The sequence below is a fragment of the Heloderma suspectum genome, chromosome 6 (genome assembly GCF_057233095.1).
Source record: "Heloderma suspectum isolate Gila_16-S chromosome 6, 16-S_ref, whole genome shotgun sequence".
Lineage (NCBI taxonomy): Eukaryota > Metazoa > Chordata > Lepidosauria > Squamata > Helodermatidae > Heloderma > Heloderma suspectum.
In genome coordinates, this window is record NC_139463.1 from 91,103,901 (window position 1) to 91,125,754 (window position 21,854).

The 21,854-nt window shown below is 43.2% G+C and overlaps 1 protein-coding gene across 1 annotated transcript; it reads left to right on the top strand.

Annotated features, from left to right (window-relative positions):
• The first annotated feature begins 2,959 nt into the window (after positions 1–2,959).
• LOC146341804 (vomeronasal type-2 receptor 26-like) lies at positions 2,960–12,259 on the top strand. The gene is made up of 3 exons (XM_084808417.1): positions 2,960–3,067; positions 6,922–7,048; positions 11,330–12,259. Exons 1-3 carry the CDS (start codon positions 3,011–3,013, stop codon positions 12,232–12,234), a joined length of 1,089 nt encoding a protein of 362 aa, XP_084664543.1. The 5' UTR covers positions 2,960–3,010; the 3' UTR covers positions 12,235–12,259.
• Positions 12,260–21,854: the final 9,595 nt, after the last annotated feature.

A 21,854-nucleotide genomic window follows, 5' to 3' on the forward strand; every position in this document is an offset into this window, starting at 1 on the left:
CGAGGATTCCGGGGGGGGGGAGGAACAGATCGCCTCCCCCGCCATCCAGGATTCCGGGGTAAGGGACGGAACGCCTCCCCCCCCCCCAACATCAACATAATCCGCGAAAGGTAAGTCACTTTCGTACAACCCTAGCTGGATCGGACCAAGGGTCCATCTAGTCCAGCTTTAAGTTCACAGAGTGGGCAAACAGCTGTCAACCAGGAACCCCCAAGCAGAGCAGGAGCAAAAGAGCACCCTCTCACCCATGTTCCCAGCAACTGGTATTGGAGGTAGCACATGCCTCTGGTATTGGTGGTAGCACAGAGCCATCAAAACTAGAAGCCATTGATAGCATTTTCCTCCAGGAATTTGTCCAACCCCCTTTTAAAGCCATTCAAAGTGGTCCTGTGGTAGTGAATTCCATAGTTTAACTACGTATGTGCTGTGTGAAGAAGTACTTCCATTTATCTGTCCTGAATCTCCCACTAATCAGCTTCATAGGATGACCCTGGGTTCTAGTATTTTGAGAGAGGGAGAAAAATGTCTCTCTATCCACATTCTCCACACCATGCATAATTTTGTAGACCTCTATCATTTCTCCCCTTACCCTCCTTTTTTTCCAAGCTAAACTATACTAGCTGATGTAACCTTCTCTCCTGGGGAGACGCTCCAGCCCATTGATCATTTTAGTTGCCCTTTTCTGCACTTTTTCCAGCTCTACAGTATCTTTATTTAGGTGTAGTGACCAGAAATGTACACAGTATTCCCAGAATTGTCACACCATAGATTTGTAAGATTTAAAATTTAAAATTTAAATCTTACATAGATTTAAAAGAAAAAAAATGCTCGTACGGAAATAGCGGTGCCCATGGGCGCCAATATTTGCGTTCCTTATTTTGACATGTCTTAGTCTATGTAAACATTTACGTAGACTAAGACAGCGAAAATAAGGGGAAAGCAAATAGCGTAGACGCTACGCTATTTGCGTTCCCCTTATTTTCGCCATCTTAGACTACGTAAATGTTTACGTAGACTAAGACATGTTAAAATAAGGAACGCAAATATTGGCGCACATGGGCGCCGCCATTTCCATACGCGCGTTTTTTTTCTTTTAAATCAGCCCTGATAGGCTATGTAAACATTTACGTAGCCTATCACGGCTGACTGCAGGGACGCAAACGGCGGCGGCTACAGCTGCCGCCATTTGCAGACCTGGCCGGCCAGGATTTGGGGGGGGAGGGACGGAGTGCCTCCCCCCCAGCCAGAATTTTGGGGGGAGGGATGGAGCGCCTTCCCCCCACCGTGAATCACCCCCTTCGAAAAGGTAAGTGGCTTTCGTACATCCCTACCCAAGATCTCTTTCCTGGTCGGTCACTGCTAGCTCATCAGGCTATACTTTAAGTTGGGATTTTTGCCCCAACGTGCATCACTTTAAACTTGCTTACATTGAACCACATTTGTGATTTAAATGCCCATTCTCCCAGTTTGGAGAGATCCCTTGGGAGCTCCTCATAAGCCCTTTTTGTTTTAACCACCCTAAATAATTTGCTGTCATCTGCAAACTTGGCCACTCCACTGCTCACTGGTAATTCAAGATAATTTATGAACAGGTTGAAAAGCACTGGTCCTAATACAGATCCCTGCGGGACCCCACTATTTACTTCCCTCCATTGGGAGAATTTACCACTTATTTCTCCCCTCTGCTTTCTGTTCTTTAACCAGTTACTGAGCCAGAAGACGACCTGTCCTCTTATTCCATGACTGCTAAGTTTGCTCAGGAGTCTTTGGTGAGGGACTTTGTCAAAAGCCTTTTGGAAGTCCAAGTAAACAGTGTCTACTGAATCACCCCAGTCTACATGTTTATTGACACTCTCAAATAACTTTAAAATGTTAGTGAGACAGGAATTACCTTTGTGGAAGCCATGCTGATTCTTTTTCAGCAGGGCTTTTCCTTCTATATGCTTATTAATTTTCTCTTTAATAATGCCTCCAACCAATTTACCCAGAACAGACATAAAGCTAACTGGCCTGTAATTTCCCAGATCCCCCCTGAATCCCTTTTTGAAAATTGGTGTTACATTGGCCATCTTCTAATCATCTGGTATAGAGGCTGATCTTAGGAACATGCTGCATATTTTGGTTAGAAGATCAGCAATTTCATATCTGAGTTCTTTGAGAACTCTAGGATGGATACCATCTGGGCCTGGTGATTTATTTGCTTTCAATTTATCAATAAGGTAAAGAACTTCATCTTTCATAGGGGTGGAGAAAAGTCACTTACCTGTCCTCGAAGCTTGTTTGTGGTGGGGGGGAGGCGCTTCGCTGCTCCCCCCGCGAAGTTCAGGCCGGGGGGGGAGGCTTCCCGCCTCACCCGGACGAAATTCAGGCCGGGGGGAGGCTTCCCGCCTCGCCCGGCCGAAATTCAGGCCGGGGAGGAGGCTTCCCGCCTCGCCCGGCCGCGAACTCCAAAGTTTTATTAAAAAAAAAACGCCCCCGTGATAGGCTACGTGACGATTAACGTAGCCTATCACGGCTAGATTTGCAAAGTCAGCCATGATAGGCTACATTAATCGTCACGTAGCCTATCACGGGTGACTTAAAAAAAAAAAAACCGCGTACGCAAATGGCGGCCCCCATAGGGAGCCGCCATTCGTGTACCTTACTTGGTCGCTGTAGTCTACGTAAATCTTTACGTAGACTACGGCGAAAATAAGGGCAACGCAGCGTTGCCCTTATTTTCGCCGTAGTCTACGTAAAGATTTATGTAGACTACAGCAACCAAATAAGGAATGGGAATGGTGGCTCCCTATGGGGGCCGCCATTATCCGTACGCACTTTTTTTTTTTTAAGTCACCCGTGATAGGCTACGTGATGATTTACATAGCCTATCACGGCTGACTTTGCAGATCTAGCCATGATAGGCTACGTTAATCGTCATGTAGCCTATCACGGGGGCGTTTTTTTTTTCTTTTATTGCAATGGCGGCGGCGGCAGCCGGTTGAAAGACCGGCTGCCACTCCCGCCCCGCATGAACACCCGCCGAACTGCCGGCCGGACCCGCCGCCAGGAGGGACATTCGGCAAAGGTAAGTCCCGTCGCGGGGGGGGGCGGGGGGGCGGAGAATTTCTCCTCAAAACTTGTTTGGGGGGCCGAACACGTTGGCGCTCGGCCCCCCGAAGTTTCGGGGAGAAATTCTCCGCCATCCCTAATTCTTTCATCACCATTATTTCCCTCAGTTCCTCAGACTCCCTTCCTGAAAACATCAGTTCAGGCACAAGTATCTGTCCTATCTCTTCTGCAGTGAACAAGGTTGAAAAGAATTAATTAAGCTTTTCTGCAATCCCTTTGTCCTCCTTCAGTACTCCTTTAACTCCATTGTCATCCAGTGATCCAACTGCCTCCCTAGCTAGATTTCTCCTTCTGATATATTTAAAGAATTCTTTATTGTTGGCCTTGATATTGTTAGCGATATGCTCTTCAAAATGCTTTTTCACATATTTTATTGTCTGCTTGCATTGCCTGTGTGCAAGCTTGTTCTCCCTTTTGTTTTCCTCACTTGGGCAAGACTTCCATTTTCTGAAGGACACTCTCTTTTCTTTAAGAGCTACCTTAACACTGGTCGTTAACCATGCTGGCAACTTCATGGACTTTGTGCTACTTTTCCTAACCTGTGGTATTTTTGGTGGGCTTCTGTTATTGTGGTTTTGAGTAATCTCCAAGCATTTTGAAGGGATTTGATCCTCTTGACTCCCCCTTTTAACTTCCTTTTCATCAGTTCCCTCATTTTAGAGAAGTTTCCTCTTTTGAAGTCAAATGTGACTGTGTTGGACTTCCTGGGCAATTTTCCACTGAAATATATATTAAATCTGATCGCACTCTAATCACCATTTCCAATGTCTCGTACTAGGTCCTGGGCAACACCACTTAGGATTAAACCCAAGGTCACATCCCCTCTGGGTGGTTCCATGACCAATGGTTCTATGGCACAATTGTTTAGGGCATCGAGAAATTTAACCTCTTTGTTGTGGCTGAAAAATGTGTTTAGCCAATCAATGTGGGGGCATTTGAAGTTGCCCATTATTATAACACTTCCTTGTTTGGAGGGCTCCCTGATTTCTTTTTCCATCTCAAGATCAATCTGAGCATTCTGATCTGGGGGACTATAGCATGTTTCTAGCACTAAATTAGCTCTCCTTGATGTACAGGGCAACACCTCCTCCAGTACATCCTTTCCTGTCCTTCCGATAGAGGTTATATCCAGAGATGACTGTATCCCACTGGTTCTCTCCTCTCTGTCAGGTTTCTGTGATGCCCACTATATCCAGGTTTTCCTCTAAAATCAAGCACTCCAACTCTCCCATTTTGGCTTGGAGTCTTCTATCATTTGCATAAAAAACACCTATACACAGTGTCCCTTCCCAGATGCCTCTGGCGTATGCATCTGTTGCTTTGGGTTGCTGGTCCCTTTGACTGGCTATTATGTTCTCCTGGCCTATTTCTTCCCATTCTACATTTGGGCAATCAAAAACGTTTTCATCTTCATCCCTTTGGGATGCTTTAACTTGACAAGGATGCTTCCCAGCTCCGGTTGGCTTTCTCCCAGCCCGGGACTTAGTTTAAAAGCTGCTCTGCCACCTTTTTTTTGTTTAGTGCCATCAGTCTGGTTCCATTTTGGTTCAAGTGGAGTCCATTCCTCTTGTACAGGCCCAGTTGTCCCAAAATGTTCCCCAGTGCCTAACAAATCTGAACCCCTCCTCCCTGCACCACTGTCTCATCCATGCATTGAGACTCCTCAGTTTCTCCTGTCTAGCTGGCCCTGCATGTGGAACAGGTAGCATTTCAGAGAAAGCCACCTTTGTGGTCCTGGATTTCAGCCTCTTACCTAGCAACCTAATTTGGCTTCCAGGACCTCACGACTACACTTCCCCACATTGTTGGTACCAACACGTACCATGACGACTGACTCCACCCCAGCACTAACTGCTAGACTATCTAGATGGTGTGTGATATCCACAACCTTCACACCATGCAGGCAGTTCACCATGTGGTCTACACACCCATCACAAACCCAGTTGTCTATGTGTCTAATGATCGAATTTCCCACTACCACAAGTCCCCCTCCCACTGGAGGCACGTCCTCAGTGTGAGAGGATTCCCTCCCCCATCTTCTGAGGAATGGGTCCCTCCTAAAGGATCATTTCCCTCTTCCTCAGAATGATGCCCTCCTACCCTGACACCTGCATTCTCCATGACAGCAGAGGAGCTGTCACCCTGGGAGTGGGACATAGCTAATAGGTCCCTGGAGGTCTCATCCAACAACCTCTCTGCCTCTCTTAGCTCCTCCAGGTCAGCAACCTTGGCCTCAATGGAATGAACTTGTTCTCTGACAGCCAGGAGTTCATTACCCTGAGCACACACCCACAACTTCCATCCAGCGGGTAGATAGTCATACATGTGGCACTCAGTGCAATACAATGGATAGCCCCCACCCCTCTGCTGGCTTTCTACCTTCGTAACTGTTTTTTTATTATTATTTGGGTGTGTTTTCCCTGGAAAACTTAGTTGTTTACTATGAGAAGGTGGAGAAATTATTTATAGCTATTTATTTACAGTTACTTACTGTGAGTACGGAATAGGGAGGAAAGAGTCAACTGCCCTGGCTTCCTCGCTCTGTTGCTAAACTCACACAGTTGCTTAACTCACTTGTTTGCTGACTCTTCATCACTGGGCCTGAGATGTTTCATCACTGGGGCTCCTCACACTCAGACAGCTGGCTCCCTTGAGAGCTTGCCTCTTTATATAGATAGGCCCAACTGTTGCTGCAGTGAATCTGAGCCTCGTTTGAAAAGCAAGGGAGGCTGTGTGTGAACTCACTGGCTTTCAGTGGCTGGGGATGTAGGTCAGTTGGTCTCCCAGGGAATGATGATTCCTATTTAGGATGGAGGGCTATTAACAATAGTGAATGGGTTACCTATTGAGGGGAGATCCTCTATTCAATGGGTCATTGGAGGGGACAGCAGACAGAGAGTAGGTGATTTGAGAAGGCTGTGGCTTGCAAGGTCTGGATCCATTTTCTCTGTGTTCTTAAAAATTTAAATGATATGCTGACCCCTTAACCTTTGGTTTTAATTTTTGTGAACCGCCCAGAGAGCTTCGGCTATTGGGTGGTATAGAAATGAAATAAATAAATAAATAAAATAACCTTGCTTTATTTAGTGAACTGCTCTTTAAGGCCTAAAGCCTGAGCCTAACCCGAGCCCAAACTGAAGCTATCCTGCACTTTCCCCTGCTTTCAGCAGACTCTTCCACTGTGTAAAGTGTCTCCTGAGTCCTTAAGAATTGTCAGTAAGCAGTGTTTTGAATGAGAAAAAAAGTAATTTTTTTCCCTTATGTACAAAATAGTCCTTTAATAAATTAGCTTGTTTAATAATTCATGATGTCTCTAGTATTGGTCCCCATTTCACACCCAGCCCTAAGCCTATTATATCAGGCTACCAGGAGGTTTTAAAGTATTCTAACAGAATTGGAGGTGGTGGAAAAGGGTCAGCTTGTGGAACTGTGGGTTATATTCACTGAGAGTTTACAAGGCCCTGAAATATAAGCATCTGTTGAAAATAAGAAACCCCATAGGTGGAACTACCCAGTGAAGGAAAATTTCCCCATAGGTGGTGGCAGTGCTGGAGAGAAAATCTCCCATGGGGTGTAAGTCTAAAGTTACTGAATGCTATTTTTTCCACTCTATCACAAAGCAAAAAAATGCCAGTAAAATTGATGAAGAACACCTGCAGCCCACTGGATTTCGAATAAACCTTTTGAACCTTGAGGATACTTTTATTCATGACCTTCTGCCTATTTCCTTAACTGTTGATCCAGCAATCATATGAATTTCCAAACATGTTCTGAGTGGTAATATTCTAATTTTCCCCCATTTTTAACTAGGCATTGCCCCTGTCTGTGTGTACTGAAAGATGCCCCCCTGGTTATTTCCGACAAAAGCAGGAAGACAAGCAGATTTGTTGTTATGATTGCCTCTCATGCCCCAAAGGGAAAATGGCAAACAAGAATGGTAAGAACTGTAATGTGCAAGGTTGTTGTGTGTAGGATGGAGATCCAGCCACCACCATCACCACCACCACAGAATGCCCCCAACTGCAGCACTTTATTTTTTTCGATGGTGGTGAATGACATTCTACCAAGTATTTTTATTGTCAAAACTCAAGGTTACACTAGTAGAGATGGAATAAAAGTGTAATTTATTCATATCAAGAACTAGGGAGATGGGTTAGGGTCAAAATTTACTTCAGGCAGGAGAGGGAGAAATGTTATTAAAGAACTTGTATATAATTATTGAAGAACTGATAAAAAAAACAGATATTGGTAACATCCTGGCAGTATATCCAGAGACTCTAAAGAGCTGAGAAGCCTATAATTTCATTTCTGTCTTTTCTTCCTCACCCTGCTTTAAATTAACATTCTTTCCTTATATTCTGTCCCCAACTGTATTGCATGGAGGGAGAACCTCTGGCACTGCAGGTATTGTTGGACTTGCAATATTATGGTGATAGTGGCTGGGGCTGATGGGAGTAACAGTCCAAGAACATCTGGAGAGCCACATGTCGCCTACCCCCACAGCCCTGCTATAATTGATTCTAACACATGTACGTTGCAAACAACTCATCACCGACTTTCTAAAAGAGCTAGGACATTACAGTTGCAATGGGAGCAACAGCCTTCTATGGGAGAAAATAAATGTTTGTTTCAATCAGGACTTTGGGTGACAGACTCAAAAACTTACAGTAGTCTAGGACACACTTATTTACTTCATTTGTACTGTAACAATTTCCAGAGGGGTACCTATGTTAGTCTGTTGGTGAAAAACAACAACAGAGTCTTGTGGAAGCTTAAAGAGTGACACATTTATGAGTGTGTAAGATTTCATAGAGTACTATCTACTTCATCAGATGCATTGTGTGCGTGTGTGTGTGACAATCACATTATTAACACCAGTTAATGCAAATTTGACATCTAAAATGTGTGTAGGTGTGTGTGCATCCACACACACACTAAGAACATGGCCTCAGGTCACTGTGGATTGGATCCAGAGGTATACTTGACCAATTTGCTGATGTAAGTGGACTTCCCTGCCTCCTACTTTCCATGGCAGCCCTTCCACCACCCTGAAAATCCTATGCATGGGGTCAGGAGACCTGGCTGAATGAAGTGAGCTGTTGTGTAGTGAAAACCCCCCAAAATCTGACAGACAATTCTTGAATGAGTACCACCCTTCCTCCAATGCAGCAGTGCAGAACCTCAGACTTGGGGGCCAAATCCATCCTCTTCAACAGGCCCTACCCTTTTCCCTTGACCACTCATTGTTTGGTGGTTTCCTAGCTATTGTGTAGCTTTCCCCCCATTCTAAGAGGTTGAAATGCCTCTCCTAAAACTAACTTATGGGCAATAAGAGCTTTAAAGTGAAATATGCAGGTATTTGTGGTAATTTTGACTTCACCACTTCTGCTTTTATCCAGCTCCCTTGGCCTTTGGCTGTGCCCACCACAGGAATGTGGGCCCTGAGAGCTTATCCAAAATAAAATACAGCCCTGATCTAATGGAAGGCATGTCCTGGATCAAAGTTCATGTACGATTCTCCTTAAAGTGGTCATTTGTCTGCGAAGAAACTTAAAACTGATATTAGAACAAGAAAGTGCTAAGTTACAATTAATCAGGCATTCAGTTTTTTCTCCTTCAGCTTGAATTGGGAAATTCTCTCTCTCTCTCTCTCTCTCTCTCTCTCTCTCAATTAAATCATGCTATACATGTTAATTGGCTTACCCAATCCCACAATATTTCCATTACCAACAACATTTTGCGAATGGCCACTGCTATTAATGAGATTATATCTTCTGCAATCCATTTCCTCCATCCTCACTGGTAATACAACCCCAAATGTATATATGGATGTATCCTGAGTTGTCATGTAACTCAGGGTAACACATCATGCATCTGATGAAGGGACTGTGGTACACAAAAATCTCATTCCCTCATAAATGACTTAGGGATCAATCCTATGGCCACTAGACACTAGGGATGGCAAAGAATTCCGCCATGGATTCCGTGGCAGAATGGCCTCCTTCCCCCCCCCCCCGCAGAATCCCCCAGGATGGAACTTACCTGGGACGGATACGGTGGATTCGGCGGCGGTGGCTGATCTCCTGGCTGGCGCGGCCAGGCTGCTGCGACCGCCATTGCCATCCTTGCAGCTGTGATAGGCTACGTAAGAATTTATGTAGCCTATCACGGCTGACCCCCCCCCAAAAAAATGCACCAGCATATGCAAATGGCGGCGGCTACGGCGGCCACCATTTGCATTCCCTATTTTTCGCCGTTCTAGCCTATGCAAATATTTACTTAGGCAATTACGGCGAAAAAAAGGGAACCGCAAATAGCGCCCACTACGCTATTTCCGGTTCCCTTTTTTTCACTGTAATTGCCTATGTAAATATTTACATAGGCTAGAATGCCGAAAAATAGGGAACGCAAATGGCAGCTGCCGTAGCCACCACCATTTGCGTACGCCATTTTTTGGGGGGGCATGCCGTGATAGGCTACGTAGATTCTTACATAGCCTATCAGGGCAGGCTGGAAGGATGCAAATGGTGGCCACTACGGCGGCCGCCATTTGCTTCTGCAGCAGCCTATCCGTGGCCGGAAGTCCGGCTGCGGATGGCCCTGGCTGACTGCTCTGCGGAGCCGCCGCTGAGCAGAGCTGGCCGGGCAGGATTCCGGGGGGGGAGGACAGGATTGCCTCCCCCCCATCGAGGATTCTGGGGGGAGGGATGGAGCACCTCCCCCCCCAGCGGATGCCCCGACTGGAACAAGTAAGGGATTCATACATCCCTACTAGACACTCTCTAGAAGGCCATGAGATTTTTCAGTTTCTGGGAACTGAGGTTGGAGCCAGGGCTCCGAATGTGGTTCCCAGAAAACATGCTCCCCTCCCCTGCCCCCTCATAGCTGGCGTAGTTCTCTCTGCACCAGCTACATCTTGGTGCTTGGAAACTGAGTGCAGAGACAGGGAAAACAGGGCAGTCCCAGGGTATGGAGGAGACCACTGAAGGCACTTTATGCAGCTTCCTATGAGGTGCATGGCCTCCTTCCCTCCACCTTCCTGAAGCCGTGGCTAAACAGCTGAAATTTACCATCTAGCAAAAAAATGCATGGCAGCTGGAACACAGAGGCAAGGATCACCTCTGTGATCCAGCTGCCCTGCACTGGATACTTGGCAGCCTCCTATTTCAGAGGCTGCCAACTATCTGGATAGGATTGTGCAATTAATCTTTAAGGTGCCAGAAGGCTATCCATTGATTTTATTTCCAGGATTTCTATCTTTCCTGTCTATAAAATAATCAAAGTGGCTAACAATAATTAAAAGACAGGTATAATATAATTTCAATCAAATAATCTAAAACAGTTCCACAAAGAGCTTGTCTATAGGAGGCTGTTAACTTTTTAAAAAGTATGCAGTTAACACCCACTTGACTAAAACCATCTTCCAACCTCCTGTTGGAAAGTAAGAAGGGGCAGGGGCAGATGATTATTGTGAAGCATCCAGTCGCAGGACAGAAGAACTTGAGCTTCCAACATTTTCCAAGCAAGTACTCAATGCTACACACTCCCAGTTCCCATAGACATCGACACAACTCTTTTAACATTCCTGCTCCTGAGCGACAGAATTAGCAAAGAGATGTGATATATTACTTCAACATCCCATCCTCAATGCACTGGGATAATAGAGTCCTGATAAAATGATTCAATGTGATTAGAAACTAGAGCTGCCAGTCACAAAAATACATCTCCTCTCTCTCCCCGCTCCTCCTGTTCTGCTCTTTTCCATAGAGAGAGAGCTTAGGGAGAAATGTATCAGTTTTGGGAGACTCACTACCTCTGTTTCTGTTTTTGTTCCCTTCTGAATCTCAAATCTTCACAAGTGTTCAGTTTTGGATTCAGTCCACTTCACAGGAGACTCACTGCAACACAGACACTCCCAAATCTGTCTGAATCATCCTGATGAGGTTCGAGATTTGTCCAAAACCAAAACACACCCCTAACATATACTACGCACAAGCTGCTTACAGTTAGATTTGTTTGCTACCTATAAGCGATAAAAACAACCCCCCCAAACCACAATAAAATAATAAAATGATTCAATACTATCATAACACACACATGAAAATAAAAAGTAATCATTGTCATAATCCTTTCATATCCCTGAGTAATGAACAATGTGTGTTAAAAGAATAATAACAAAATATTTGAGAAAAACTGAAAAACATATTTTCATTTTCAGACATGGATGACTGTTCTGAATGTCCAGAAGACCAATATGCAAACAAAGAGCAGGATGCATGCATTTCCAAGACAGCAACCTTCTTGTCCTATGAAGAACCTTTGGGGATCAGTTTAGCTTTTTTGTCACTTTCCTTTTCTTTCTTCACACTTTTGGTGCTTGGGACATTTTTGAAACACCACAACACTCCCATTGTCAAAGCCAACAACCGGGACCTCACCTACACTCTCCTCATCTCCCTCCTCCTATGCTTCCTTTGTACATTTCTCTTCATCATTTCACCTGGGAAGATAATATGTCTCCTCCGACAAATTAGCTTTGGCATCATCTTCTCAGTGGCTGTGTCTTGCGTGCTGGCAAAAACCATCACAGTGGTTCTGGCTTTCATGGCCACAAAGCCGGGATCCAAGATCAGGAAATGGGTGGGGAAAGGGCTGGCCAACTCCATTGTTCTTTGCTGCTCCCTTATTCAAGCATGTCTTTGCATTGTATGGCTGGCAATTTCTCCCCCATTCCCAGATGCTGACATGCACGCGGTGGTTGAAGAAATTATACTGGGCTGTAATGAGGGGTCTGCCAACATGTTTTACTGGGTCCTGGTCTACATGGGCTTTCTGGCCCTTATCAGTTTCACTGTGGCTTTCTTTGCCAGGAAGTTGCCTGACAGTTTCAATGAGGCCAGGTTCATCACATTCAGCATGTTGGTCTTTTGCAGTGTTTGGTTATCCTTTGTTCCCACCTACCTGAGCACCAAGGGGAAATACATGATAGCTGTGGAGGTCTTCTCCATCTTAGCTTCTAGTGTTGGATTGTTGGGTTGCATATTTTTCCCAAAATGTTACCTCATTGTACTAAGACCTGAATTAAATACCAGGGAAGAGCTTATGAGGGGGAAAAAACATTGAATAAACAAAAAAATCAGGATATCCTTAATGGAATTGTCATTAACATAAAAAACCCCCTTTGCACTGATTCTCCATTTCAGGATCACTTTCACATTTTCAGTATTTAAAGAACTGGATGCCATTGGAGTTGCATTTTAGGTACCTTTGATGGCAGCTGTGGAGACCAAAATTTTCAGAACAATTCTGTATGTATGATAAATGAAGATAAGTTGCCCATCAGTCAGGCCATTGGTCCATCTAAAATCGTAGTGAGACCTAATGGGCTGGTTTGCATGATAGCCACTGCCCAACATAGCTTATTTAAGCCATGGTGGGTTACAGTGCATGCCTGCAGCCATTTTGAATTCAATCCCTGGTGAAGTGTTGCTATGGTTCACTATGTCATCTGAACCAGGGTGGCATGGTTTCTTGGAAGGGTAAACAACCATTCAATAACTGCACAACAGAGCATGAGTTATTGGAGGATTGATTTCCTCTGGAACAAGCCATGCTTCTAGTGTTCAGAATGACGTGATAAGCCATGGCCAGGGCTTGAAGAGGCAAATTGGCAGCCATGGACACTGAAGCTCATTCTGACTTCAATAAACCATGGTGAGCTGTGATGATCATGAGACCTAAGTCAGAATGAATCTGGACCCTACAGTGGTTGTTAAGTGGCTTAACCCTAACCCTTTCCCTATACCTGCCACATACATCACAATTGGATGTACATATAGGGTATGCATATGCCAGAGGATGCACAAAGTCTATGGCACATGTTGGGACAGTGTGGAGATACCAGAGTCAAGACCATCCCTACCATTAGGTAGAACAAGACAACTGTTTCTGGCAAGAGAAGCTGGGAGGGGGCAAGGAGTTAGTGTGTCACACAGCTGCCCTGACACTGCCAACATTAGCTACTATCCTCAAACTTGTGGAGGACATTTTCCCACTGGCAGTCTTGATCTTAAATTGCAACTGTGAGTGTGGTCTGTTTCGGCAAACGGAGTTGTTGGCCTTTGCCTTAGGCAGGAAATATGTGTTGGGCTGCCTCCACAGACAAGAATGGATCCCCCGGCTTCTGCTGTACCTCATTACAGTGCCTGTATACATGCCAGTGCACTTTGTTGTAATGTAATGTACAAGATTATTTGCAAATATTTAAACCAGAATGGAGATTGAGCGCTTCTCCACAACAGGTTTTTTTTTAACCCCATAACTTTACTGGGGCTTCTGCAGGGTTAAGATAGGTGCCTTCACACACACTTCTTCTTCTCTCCCCCCCCCCAGGGATTGCCTTTATCTGCAAGTTCTATAGGTTTCATTATACAGTCACTAGAGAGTGCCGCTGTTATAGTGCAACTCCATCATTACACACTTAGATTCAAATAGATTCAAATTGTCTTTAAAAAAGAAAAGAAAAAATAGCTTATTATCCCTGTTGCAAAATAAAGCTGTGGAAAGGGTAACAAAGCACAGGAGAGGTGCTGGAGGGTGAAGGTGTCATGTAAAGGACCTGCAAATACCTGTGAGCAACCCATCTTGATTGCAGGATAAAGGCCTCATGTAGAGAAGCCCTGACTTGCCCTCTGGATTTTAATTTGATTGTGGGTAGGGAATATAAGTTTCATAAGCAAGGTCTATACGATGATTTAACAAAATCTCCCTCCCTCCCCCAAATACCCAATACACTGTCCTATTTGCAATATTTCAGGTGATGGGGGGAAATGCTATGATACATTTGTGTGGCTTGACATTCATAGGGCTGCAAGTGGATAGGGGCCATTACCGTGTGTGTGTGTGTGTGTGTGTGTGCACGCACATGCGTGTGTGTGTGGCAGCTGCCATTTCCCCCACAGAATAACTTGGAACTACACTATATCTGGGGAATTCTGGACAGAAAAACTAATGACCGCTGAGAAGAGCTTCTCCCTGCCTGGAGCTTTAAAGAAAACATTTCTTTTTAAACTCACTCTCACTCAGAACCAATAGACCAGTACAAATGGAAAGCCCCAACCAGAATGAACCTTTCCTGTGAAAAAGCACCCAGCCAAATTTTGACCTGAAATTTTCCTTGAGAACTTTTAAATCAACACTAACCTATATACATGTACAAATAATAGGTGGCATCCAATGTTAGTCCTATGTAGAGCAGAACCATTGAAATGAATTTCAGCTCATTCATTTCAATGGTTCTACTCTACATAGGACTAACATTAGATAATGCCCAATATTTGCATTAATAACAGATTGCCCTGTTCTTCTCTTCCCCCTTCATCTCCTAAACCTTCTCTTTCTAATCATTGGGTACGTTTCTCTAACTCTGCCTCAGTCCAAACTGACACGTCTCTTGCTGTTCCATGAAAAAGTTAGAAAAGACAAGTAGAGGAGAGAAATTTATTTTTCACAATGCCACAGAGAAAACAAAATATGAACATAGAGATTTCCTTTCCTCCTGTAATTATCAAAATGACTGTCATTAATTCTGCTTCTTCTTAAAACCCATCTGGAGACCGAATTCTCTCCAGAAAAGCTAAGGCCTGAGAGCTGATGGATAGTATGGTATGCCCTTTTCTCTTCAAATCCATAGCTAGAAATTGGGATTAGGAAAGGTTCTATCAGAGTGATTTCTCTTCAAGTTTTCAATTCCAGGCTTCAGTTCATAATGTGAGTAGAGTGAGGACTGAACAGCCATTTGGCTCAGGCTAGCCTATTCTTGGAGACTGTTAAGAATCACATGGAACCCAGGCAAATGATTGTAACTGTGAATTTACATTTTAAATGGAGGTATTAGTGCTTGTACTGCTGATGCTGCCTCTCATGGCATGCAAGACTCAAATTAAAAAATGCACTGTCAGTGATCCCCTCCCTATTCTTCACAGATATGTTAAAGCAGGTGACTTCATTGTCGATGGCATAACTTCTCTTGTCTTCATGCCTAGAGACCCAGATAGCTTCCATGAAGAGCCATATCATTCACAGATTGGTGAACCCCTGTAAGAATTTGTTTTCTTTTTGTTTCCGTAAGGTATGGTGATCCAGAAGATACACTTAAGTATGCCAGGTCAACACATCAGAATTAGCTACAGCTATTTCCAGCTACACTGTAAAAGAGTTGATGTTTACCTAATCCCATTCCATTTCCTTGTGCTTCTCAAACAAACCAGAGGGGATTGATGGTCTATATGTCCCTTATACTGAGGAAGGAATTAAAATAACCATTCATTAGTGTAAGAGGGGATTCTGCAAACCCAGAAGTCCTATACTTGACTTGAGATCAGAGCATTAATTCATAAGTTCATCTGTCTCCAAAAAATGACTAATTTTACTCATTCATAAAAATGGCAATATCTTATCAAATATCAGGCACTTTTCTCCACAACAAGACAGAAAATGGTATTATATCTATAATCTTTTCTTGAAGAATACTTCTGTGATGTATTAAAAATTATTTCCATAGTTTTCAATGTGACCTTATTAAAATCCTTATTTTGCCTTTGTCATACCGTTCAGTTTTCTCCTCAATTTTCCTGCCATAATACATTGCTATTAGGAGTCCAAACTAATTAAACAGCATATTATTAAAATCAAAACACAACTACTTTTTTAAGATAGAAAGGAAGTGTGGACATCTTACAATTTAGTCATCAAAACCTTTGAAAATATTTGAAGGAAAGAACAACTTCAACAGGGTGGATTTTTTTAAAAAAATCTCTTGTTAAAAAAACATAGCAAAACTATTATGGCATAGCTAAAAGCTTACATGTGTCAGTTTTTATTGTGCAACAGACATTTCATAGTTTTTGCTGCAGCAAACTAACATGGTTACTCCCCTGGGTTATGAAAGCACTTAAACAATTAAAGGTATATGCCCCTTATTTTCAGCCCCATTGATTAAGACACAACTAACCCCATCCTACACATTCACTAGTTGACCAACTAAACCAGCTGAGGTCTGCAGCCCTTGCTTTTACTCCTTAAATCACATCCTGTACCTGGATGACTATTTACTTGTATGAATTTATTTTTTTAAAAAAGAAATCATAACAAGCCTAAGAAAAGTGAGCAATTCTACCACTGAAAATGACTTCTGTGGCTGTATACGCTATTTAAACCCAACATTAATCAATAAATTGAATAAATCTCAAAGTGACAATGCTAAAATATATTTAAATGACATTATGCTTTCCTAGCTGCTGGAAACAATGTCTCACCAACTTCTTCTGTGTTTGTGTTTGAGCTTTTGTGCTCCAGACCTTGGACTCCTGCTTGGCTTTGCCACTGGATTGTGTATGCATCTGACTGCCTATCTGTGCTTGACTGCTGCCTTTTCAACCACTCCTTCCTTGCCTAAACACACCCTTGCCTGAAATCTGTCTGCTGGAACATTGGCCTGATTTATTACTTTGCCTTATGATCAGCCCTATCACTGAGATTGCTACAGCCAATGCAGGACACAAACCAGCCGGTAAACTTGCTGAGGTTGGAAAGCAAAAGCGACAGAGCCTTCTCAACTGTGGTCGCATAGATACAGAAGTCCTTTCTGCCTGCTTTCTGCTTGCCCCCTTCAGTATGTATGTATGCATGCACTATATTTACACAGGTTTACAGAACACTTTCCAATGAAGCTTTTTATTTCCAGCAGTTAGCAAGCCCTGACTAAAGGTTTTTAACCACAAAGGTTGCTGAGCCCCACCCAGGCTCAGCTGCTGTCCATTAGAGCTCTCTGGACAGAACCCTACTCAAGAGGAGTCACTTTCTCCAGAGGAGACCATCTTTGTATGTGAGCACTCTTTCTTACAGGTGGGCTACTAGCTTGTTGCTTGAGGTGAAGATGCTCCTGGAGGTGAGGGGGTTGCTCAGCATCTGCTCCAGATACAGAGTCCCCTCTGACAGAGGAGTACCTGCAGTAGTCTGCTGGACCCCGAAAACCCAGGCTCCTCCTGATCTAGCGGCAGCAACTGATCTAGTGTGCCCTTGGTTTTTGGAGGCTCTAGTTCTTCCTTTGAGAAGAATTCCTCTAGTGAAGGTATGACAGTACACAAGCAAGAACTACAAACCTATTCTTAGATTCCATTAACAAAATTCATTTTTTAACATGTTGTCTAGAGGGCTCTAAGAGCCTCGTGTGGTGCAGAGTGGTAGGTGGCAGTACTGCAACTGAACCTCTCCCCATGACCTGAGTTCGATCCCAGCGGAAGCTGGGTCCCAGTTAGCCAGCTCAGGTCGACTCAGCCTTCCACCCTTCTGAGGTCGGTAAAATGAGTACCCAGCTTGCTGGGGGAAAGGTAGTCATGACTGGGGAAGGCAATGGCAAAGCACCCCTCTCTAGTCTGCCATGAAAATGCCAGCGAAAGCGGCGTCCCTCTAGGAGTCTTCTGAGATAACTAACGGGAGGTCTGATAATGAACTGGATGTGGAAATACAAAGCTGAGCAGAGAGGAGAACCAACTCTGTGCATGTCTACTCAGAAGTAAGTCTTATTGAGTTCAATGCAACTTACTCCTACACATGTCAGCTCCCCACTTGCCCCCAGCTCAGCTTTGTATTTCCACATCCAGCTCATTAGCAAACCTCCTGTTAGTTATCTCAGAAGACCCTTGGGTGAAGGGGGGGGGGTTTCCAGGGAACAGCTGGATGGAGGGAGATTACACACACACACACACACACACACACACACACACACACAATAGAAGAATATAGTTCTTCATATTCCCTGGTATATTTATTCCTCATTTTGCCCATTCCCTGAGCATGTGCAGAGTGTGCTTTTTATTCAAACAAAGAGAAGGTTTGCCTGAAAGTAATTACTGCATGTCTCAGGGCAGGGGGAAAAATACGTAAATATCTACGAAAAATAGCCTTTCTTATGGAAGTTATGCAGAATTATGGCTGTCGGTATGGATTTATCTTCGTAATTTTCTGAGCGTAAAAAGAAGAGGAGAATTCCGGGGACTTGCGAACGATGGTACGGAGCACTGGCCGCAAACTACGGAAGTCAAGCGGCACGGAAGGTACACAATTCATACATCCCTACACTCAGGCACCTGCGCCATGCCTAGCCATGGCTAGGGGCAGTCACCCTTTGTTTGTGTGTGGGGCATGTTATTCAAGGGGGGAGAGGTTGGTCCCCCCTTGAATAACATGCAACTGTACTATATCTAGGGCATTCTGGGATGAGAAAATGGAGGTTCCAATCTCTTGATTGCTGAGAAGAATGTTACCTTGCCTGGAGCTTTAAAAGAAAACTTTTAATTTTTTTTAAATCATGCACACACAACAGACTGGTATGAATGGAAAGCCCACACCAGCATGAACCTTCCACGTGAAACAGCAGCCAGCCCATTTTGAGTTGAAATTTTCCCCTGAGCACTTTTAGATCAACACTTGTCTATATATATACATATAATATTTGCACTAATACCAACATTTATCTGTTCTTTTCCTTTCCCTTCATCTCCTAAACCTTCCCTTTTCTCATCATTGAGTGCATTACTCTCACTTTGCCTCAGTCCAAATTGATGTTGTTCCATAAAAAGGTTAGAAAAGACAAGTAGAGGAGAGAAATGTATTTTTCACAATGCCACAGAGAAATCAAAATTTGAATATAAAGATTTCCTTTCCCCATATAATTACCAAAATAACTGTGATTAATTCTGCTGCTTCTTAAAGCCCATCTGGAGACCCAATTCCCTCTAGAAAAGCTAAGGACTGAGAACTGTGGATAGTATGAATATGCCCTATTCTCTTCAAATCCACCATAGCTAGAAATTGGGTTAGGGAAGGTTCTATCAGAGTGATTTCTGATGCTTCAGGTTTCAATTCCAGGCTTCAGATCATAGTGTGAGTACAGTGAGGACTGAATGGCCATTCAACTCAGGCTAGCCTATCCTTGGAGACTCTTAAGAATCACATGGAACCCAGACAAATGGTTGTAACTGCGAATTTACATTTAAAATGGTGATTGTAGTGCTTGTGCTGCTGATGCAGCCTCTCTTGGCATGCATGACTCAAATTAAGAAATGTACTGTTGGTGATCCTCTTCCTATTCTTCACAGATACTTTCAAGCAGGTGACTTCCTCATCGGTGGCATAACATCCCTTGTCTTCATGACTAGAGAACCAGATAGCTTCCAAGAAGACCCATATCATTCACTCATTGGTGAACCCCTGTAAGAAATTATATTTTTTTCCAATCATAATGTATGTTGACCTAGAACATATTCTTAAGTAGGCTAGTTCTACACATCAAAATTAGCAACAGTGATTCCCAGCTACAGTGGAAATGAGGTTATGTTTACTTAATCCCATTCCATTTCCTTCTGCTTTTCACGAGACCCGGAGGGAACTGCTGGTCTATATATTCCTTATATTGAGGAAGGAACTAAGATAACCATTCATTAATGTAACAGTAGGAGATTCTGCCAGGCCAAAGGTCCTACACTTGACTTGGGATCAGTGCATTAATTTATTAGGTTGGCTATCTCCAGACAATGACTGATTCAACTAGGCATAGGAGTGGCAATGTTCAATTAAATATCAAACATTTTCTCACAATAAGACAGAAAAGTATTCAATGTGACCTTTAATTTATTGGTATTTTAAATATCTTGTTAGAATATCATAGCTAAACCATATGTCAGTCTTTGTGGTGTAGCAGACACTGTAGTTTTTGGTACAACAGATGAACGTGGCAACTCCTCTGGGAATAGCTAAAAACGCGCATCCCTAAATAAATAAACTTCTATGCTCCTTATTTCCTGGCCCATAAATTAGGACAGAACAAATCTCTCCCTTCAGAAACAGTCATTGTTGGCCAGCTAAACCAATTGAGGTCTGCAGAACTAGGTTTTACTAATTAAATTGCATCCTGTACCTTGCTCACTATTTCCTCATATGGATCTATTTTTTAAAATGCTTTTTTTATAGCAAACATAAACAAACCTAAGAAAGTGAGCAATTCTTTCACTGAAAATGAGTTACGTGTCTGTACACAATAGTTAAATCCACCATTAATGAAACTTTGTCAGTACATTGAATCAAATGACAACCCTAAAATAAATTTAACTGACATGATGCAGTGAGTTGTGTTACAATCCAGATGCTTTTGATGGAGCCCAATTTAGTTGCAATGATTTTGCTATATGGAGAATTTCCTTTGATATAGCATATAATTCTTATTGCAGTGTCCTAACAAAGAACTACCAACACATCTTGGCCTTGATATTTGCTGTGAAGGAGATCAATGAAGGCAACCAGATATTATCAAATATCACCTTGGGCTCCATCATCTATGACAGCTATGGTGGAAGATGGACCTATCATGCCACAATGGAACTTTTCACCACTCTGAAGGGTTTTATCCCCAACTACAAGTGTGGCATTCAGAACAACTTGATGTCAGTCATTGGGGCACTTTACTCCCAAACATCCCTTGACATTGCAGATATCTTGGGCATCTACAAAGTTCCACAGGTAGGATGTGTGGGTGAGGCATGGGACTTAAAGAAAATATTCACACTTTCATTGTCTTTTGAAATATTTCTGATATAAGGATACAGATGTGCATGTCTGTGATAGATATTACATTTAATTTACATTTGTCCATGAAGTATATAAAACACAGTCAATTTATTAAAGCCTTTGCAGTGCTTTCCTGTAAGACATATATACATGGAAACCTGGAAGCAGTGTCAGTGATGTTTTAGAATGTAAATTAGTGATAGGAAGGCAATTGCAAAGAGTTAATGGTATTTAGAGCTTGCACTAAAGGTGACCAAAAGGGACAATTCTTTTGTAGTGTGGAAGTTTGTATTTGTGTAAAAACTCTTTGCCATCAACTCCTTGTTGTTTCTAGGCAAGGGCTTATCTCAAACCTCTGGAATTTTGTTACCAGAATGAAGGCCAAGTTATTAATGTTGGGGCTTTAACATGTATATACAAGGAAAGCATGTATATGTCTGTTTTATCATTTTTAGACTTGACATCAGAAAGGAAAGGATTCACCACCACAGAAAGATGTTCAGGCACACAAATAGTGCAAGGCTAAATTTTTCAATAAATTGAAAAGTTGTGTTTTAAATTTGAACGTAGAACTATTTCCAGTATATTGAATCAGGATGGAAACAAAATTACAAACTCCAAACTCCAGTAAATGAGGAATCAATAAATCTGTGCATGCACAATGGCATCATATTTGATTACAGGGGTTGGGAGAACTGTCTTTGGGATGGCTTTGAATTTGGAGAGGTATGGTCCCAATTTAACATGGGATAAGGTTTCTAAAGTTAGAGAATTTTGTCAACATTAATGCAACATAAAAATGCAACCTATTAAAATATACTAGGGATGTCAGAGAATTTCACCACGAATCTCAGGAAGGCCGAATGCCAGCACATTTGGCCCCCTGAAATCGGTGGCGAAACTGTCTGCCACCCCCCCGCCACCCCCAGGGATGGGACTTACCTTTGGCAAATCTCTCTGGCGGCGGCGGCTCCGGCAGCAGTTTGGCGGTGGTTTGGTGGCGGCGGCTGCGGCGGCCGGTCTTCTGACTGGCTGCTGCCGCTGCCATTTCCAGTAAAAAAAAACACAAAAAATGTGATAGACTATGTAAAGATTTACGTAGCCTATCATGGCTAGAT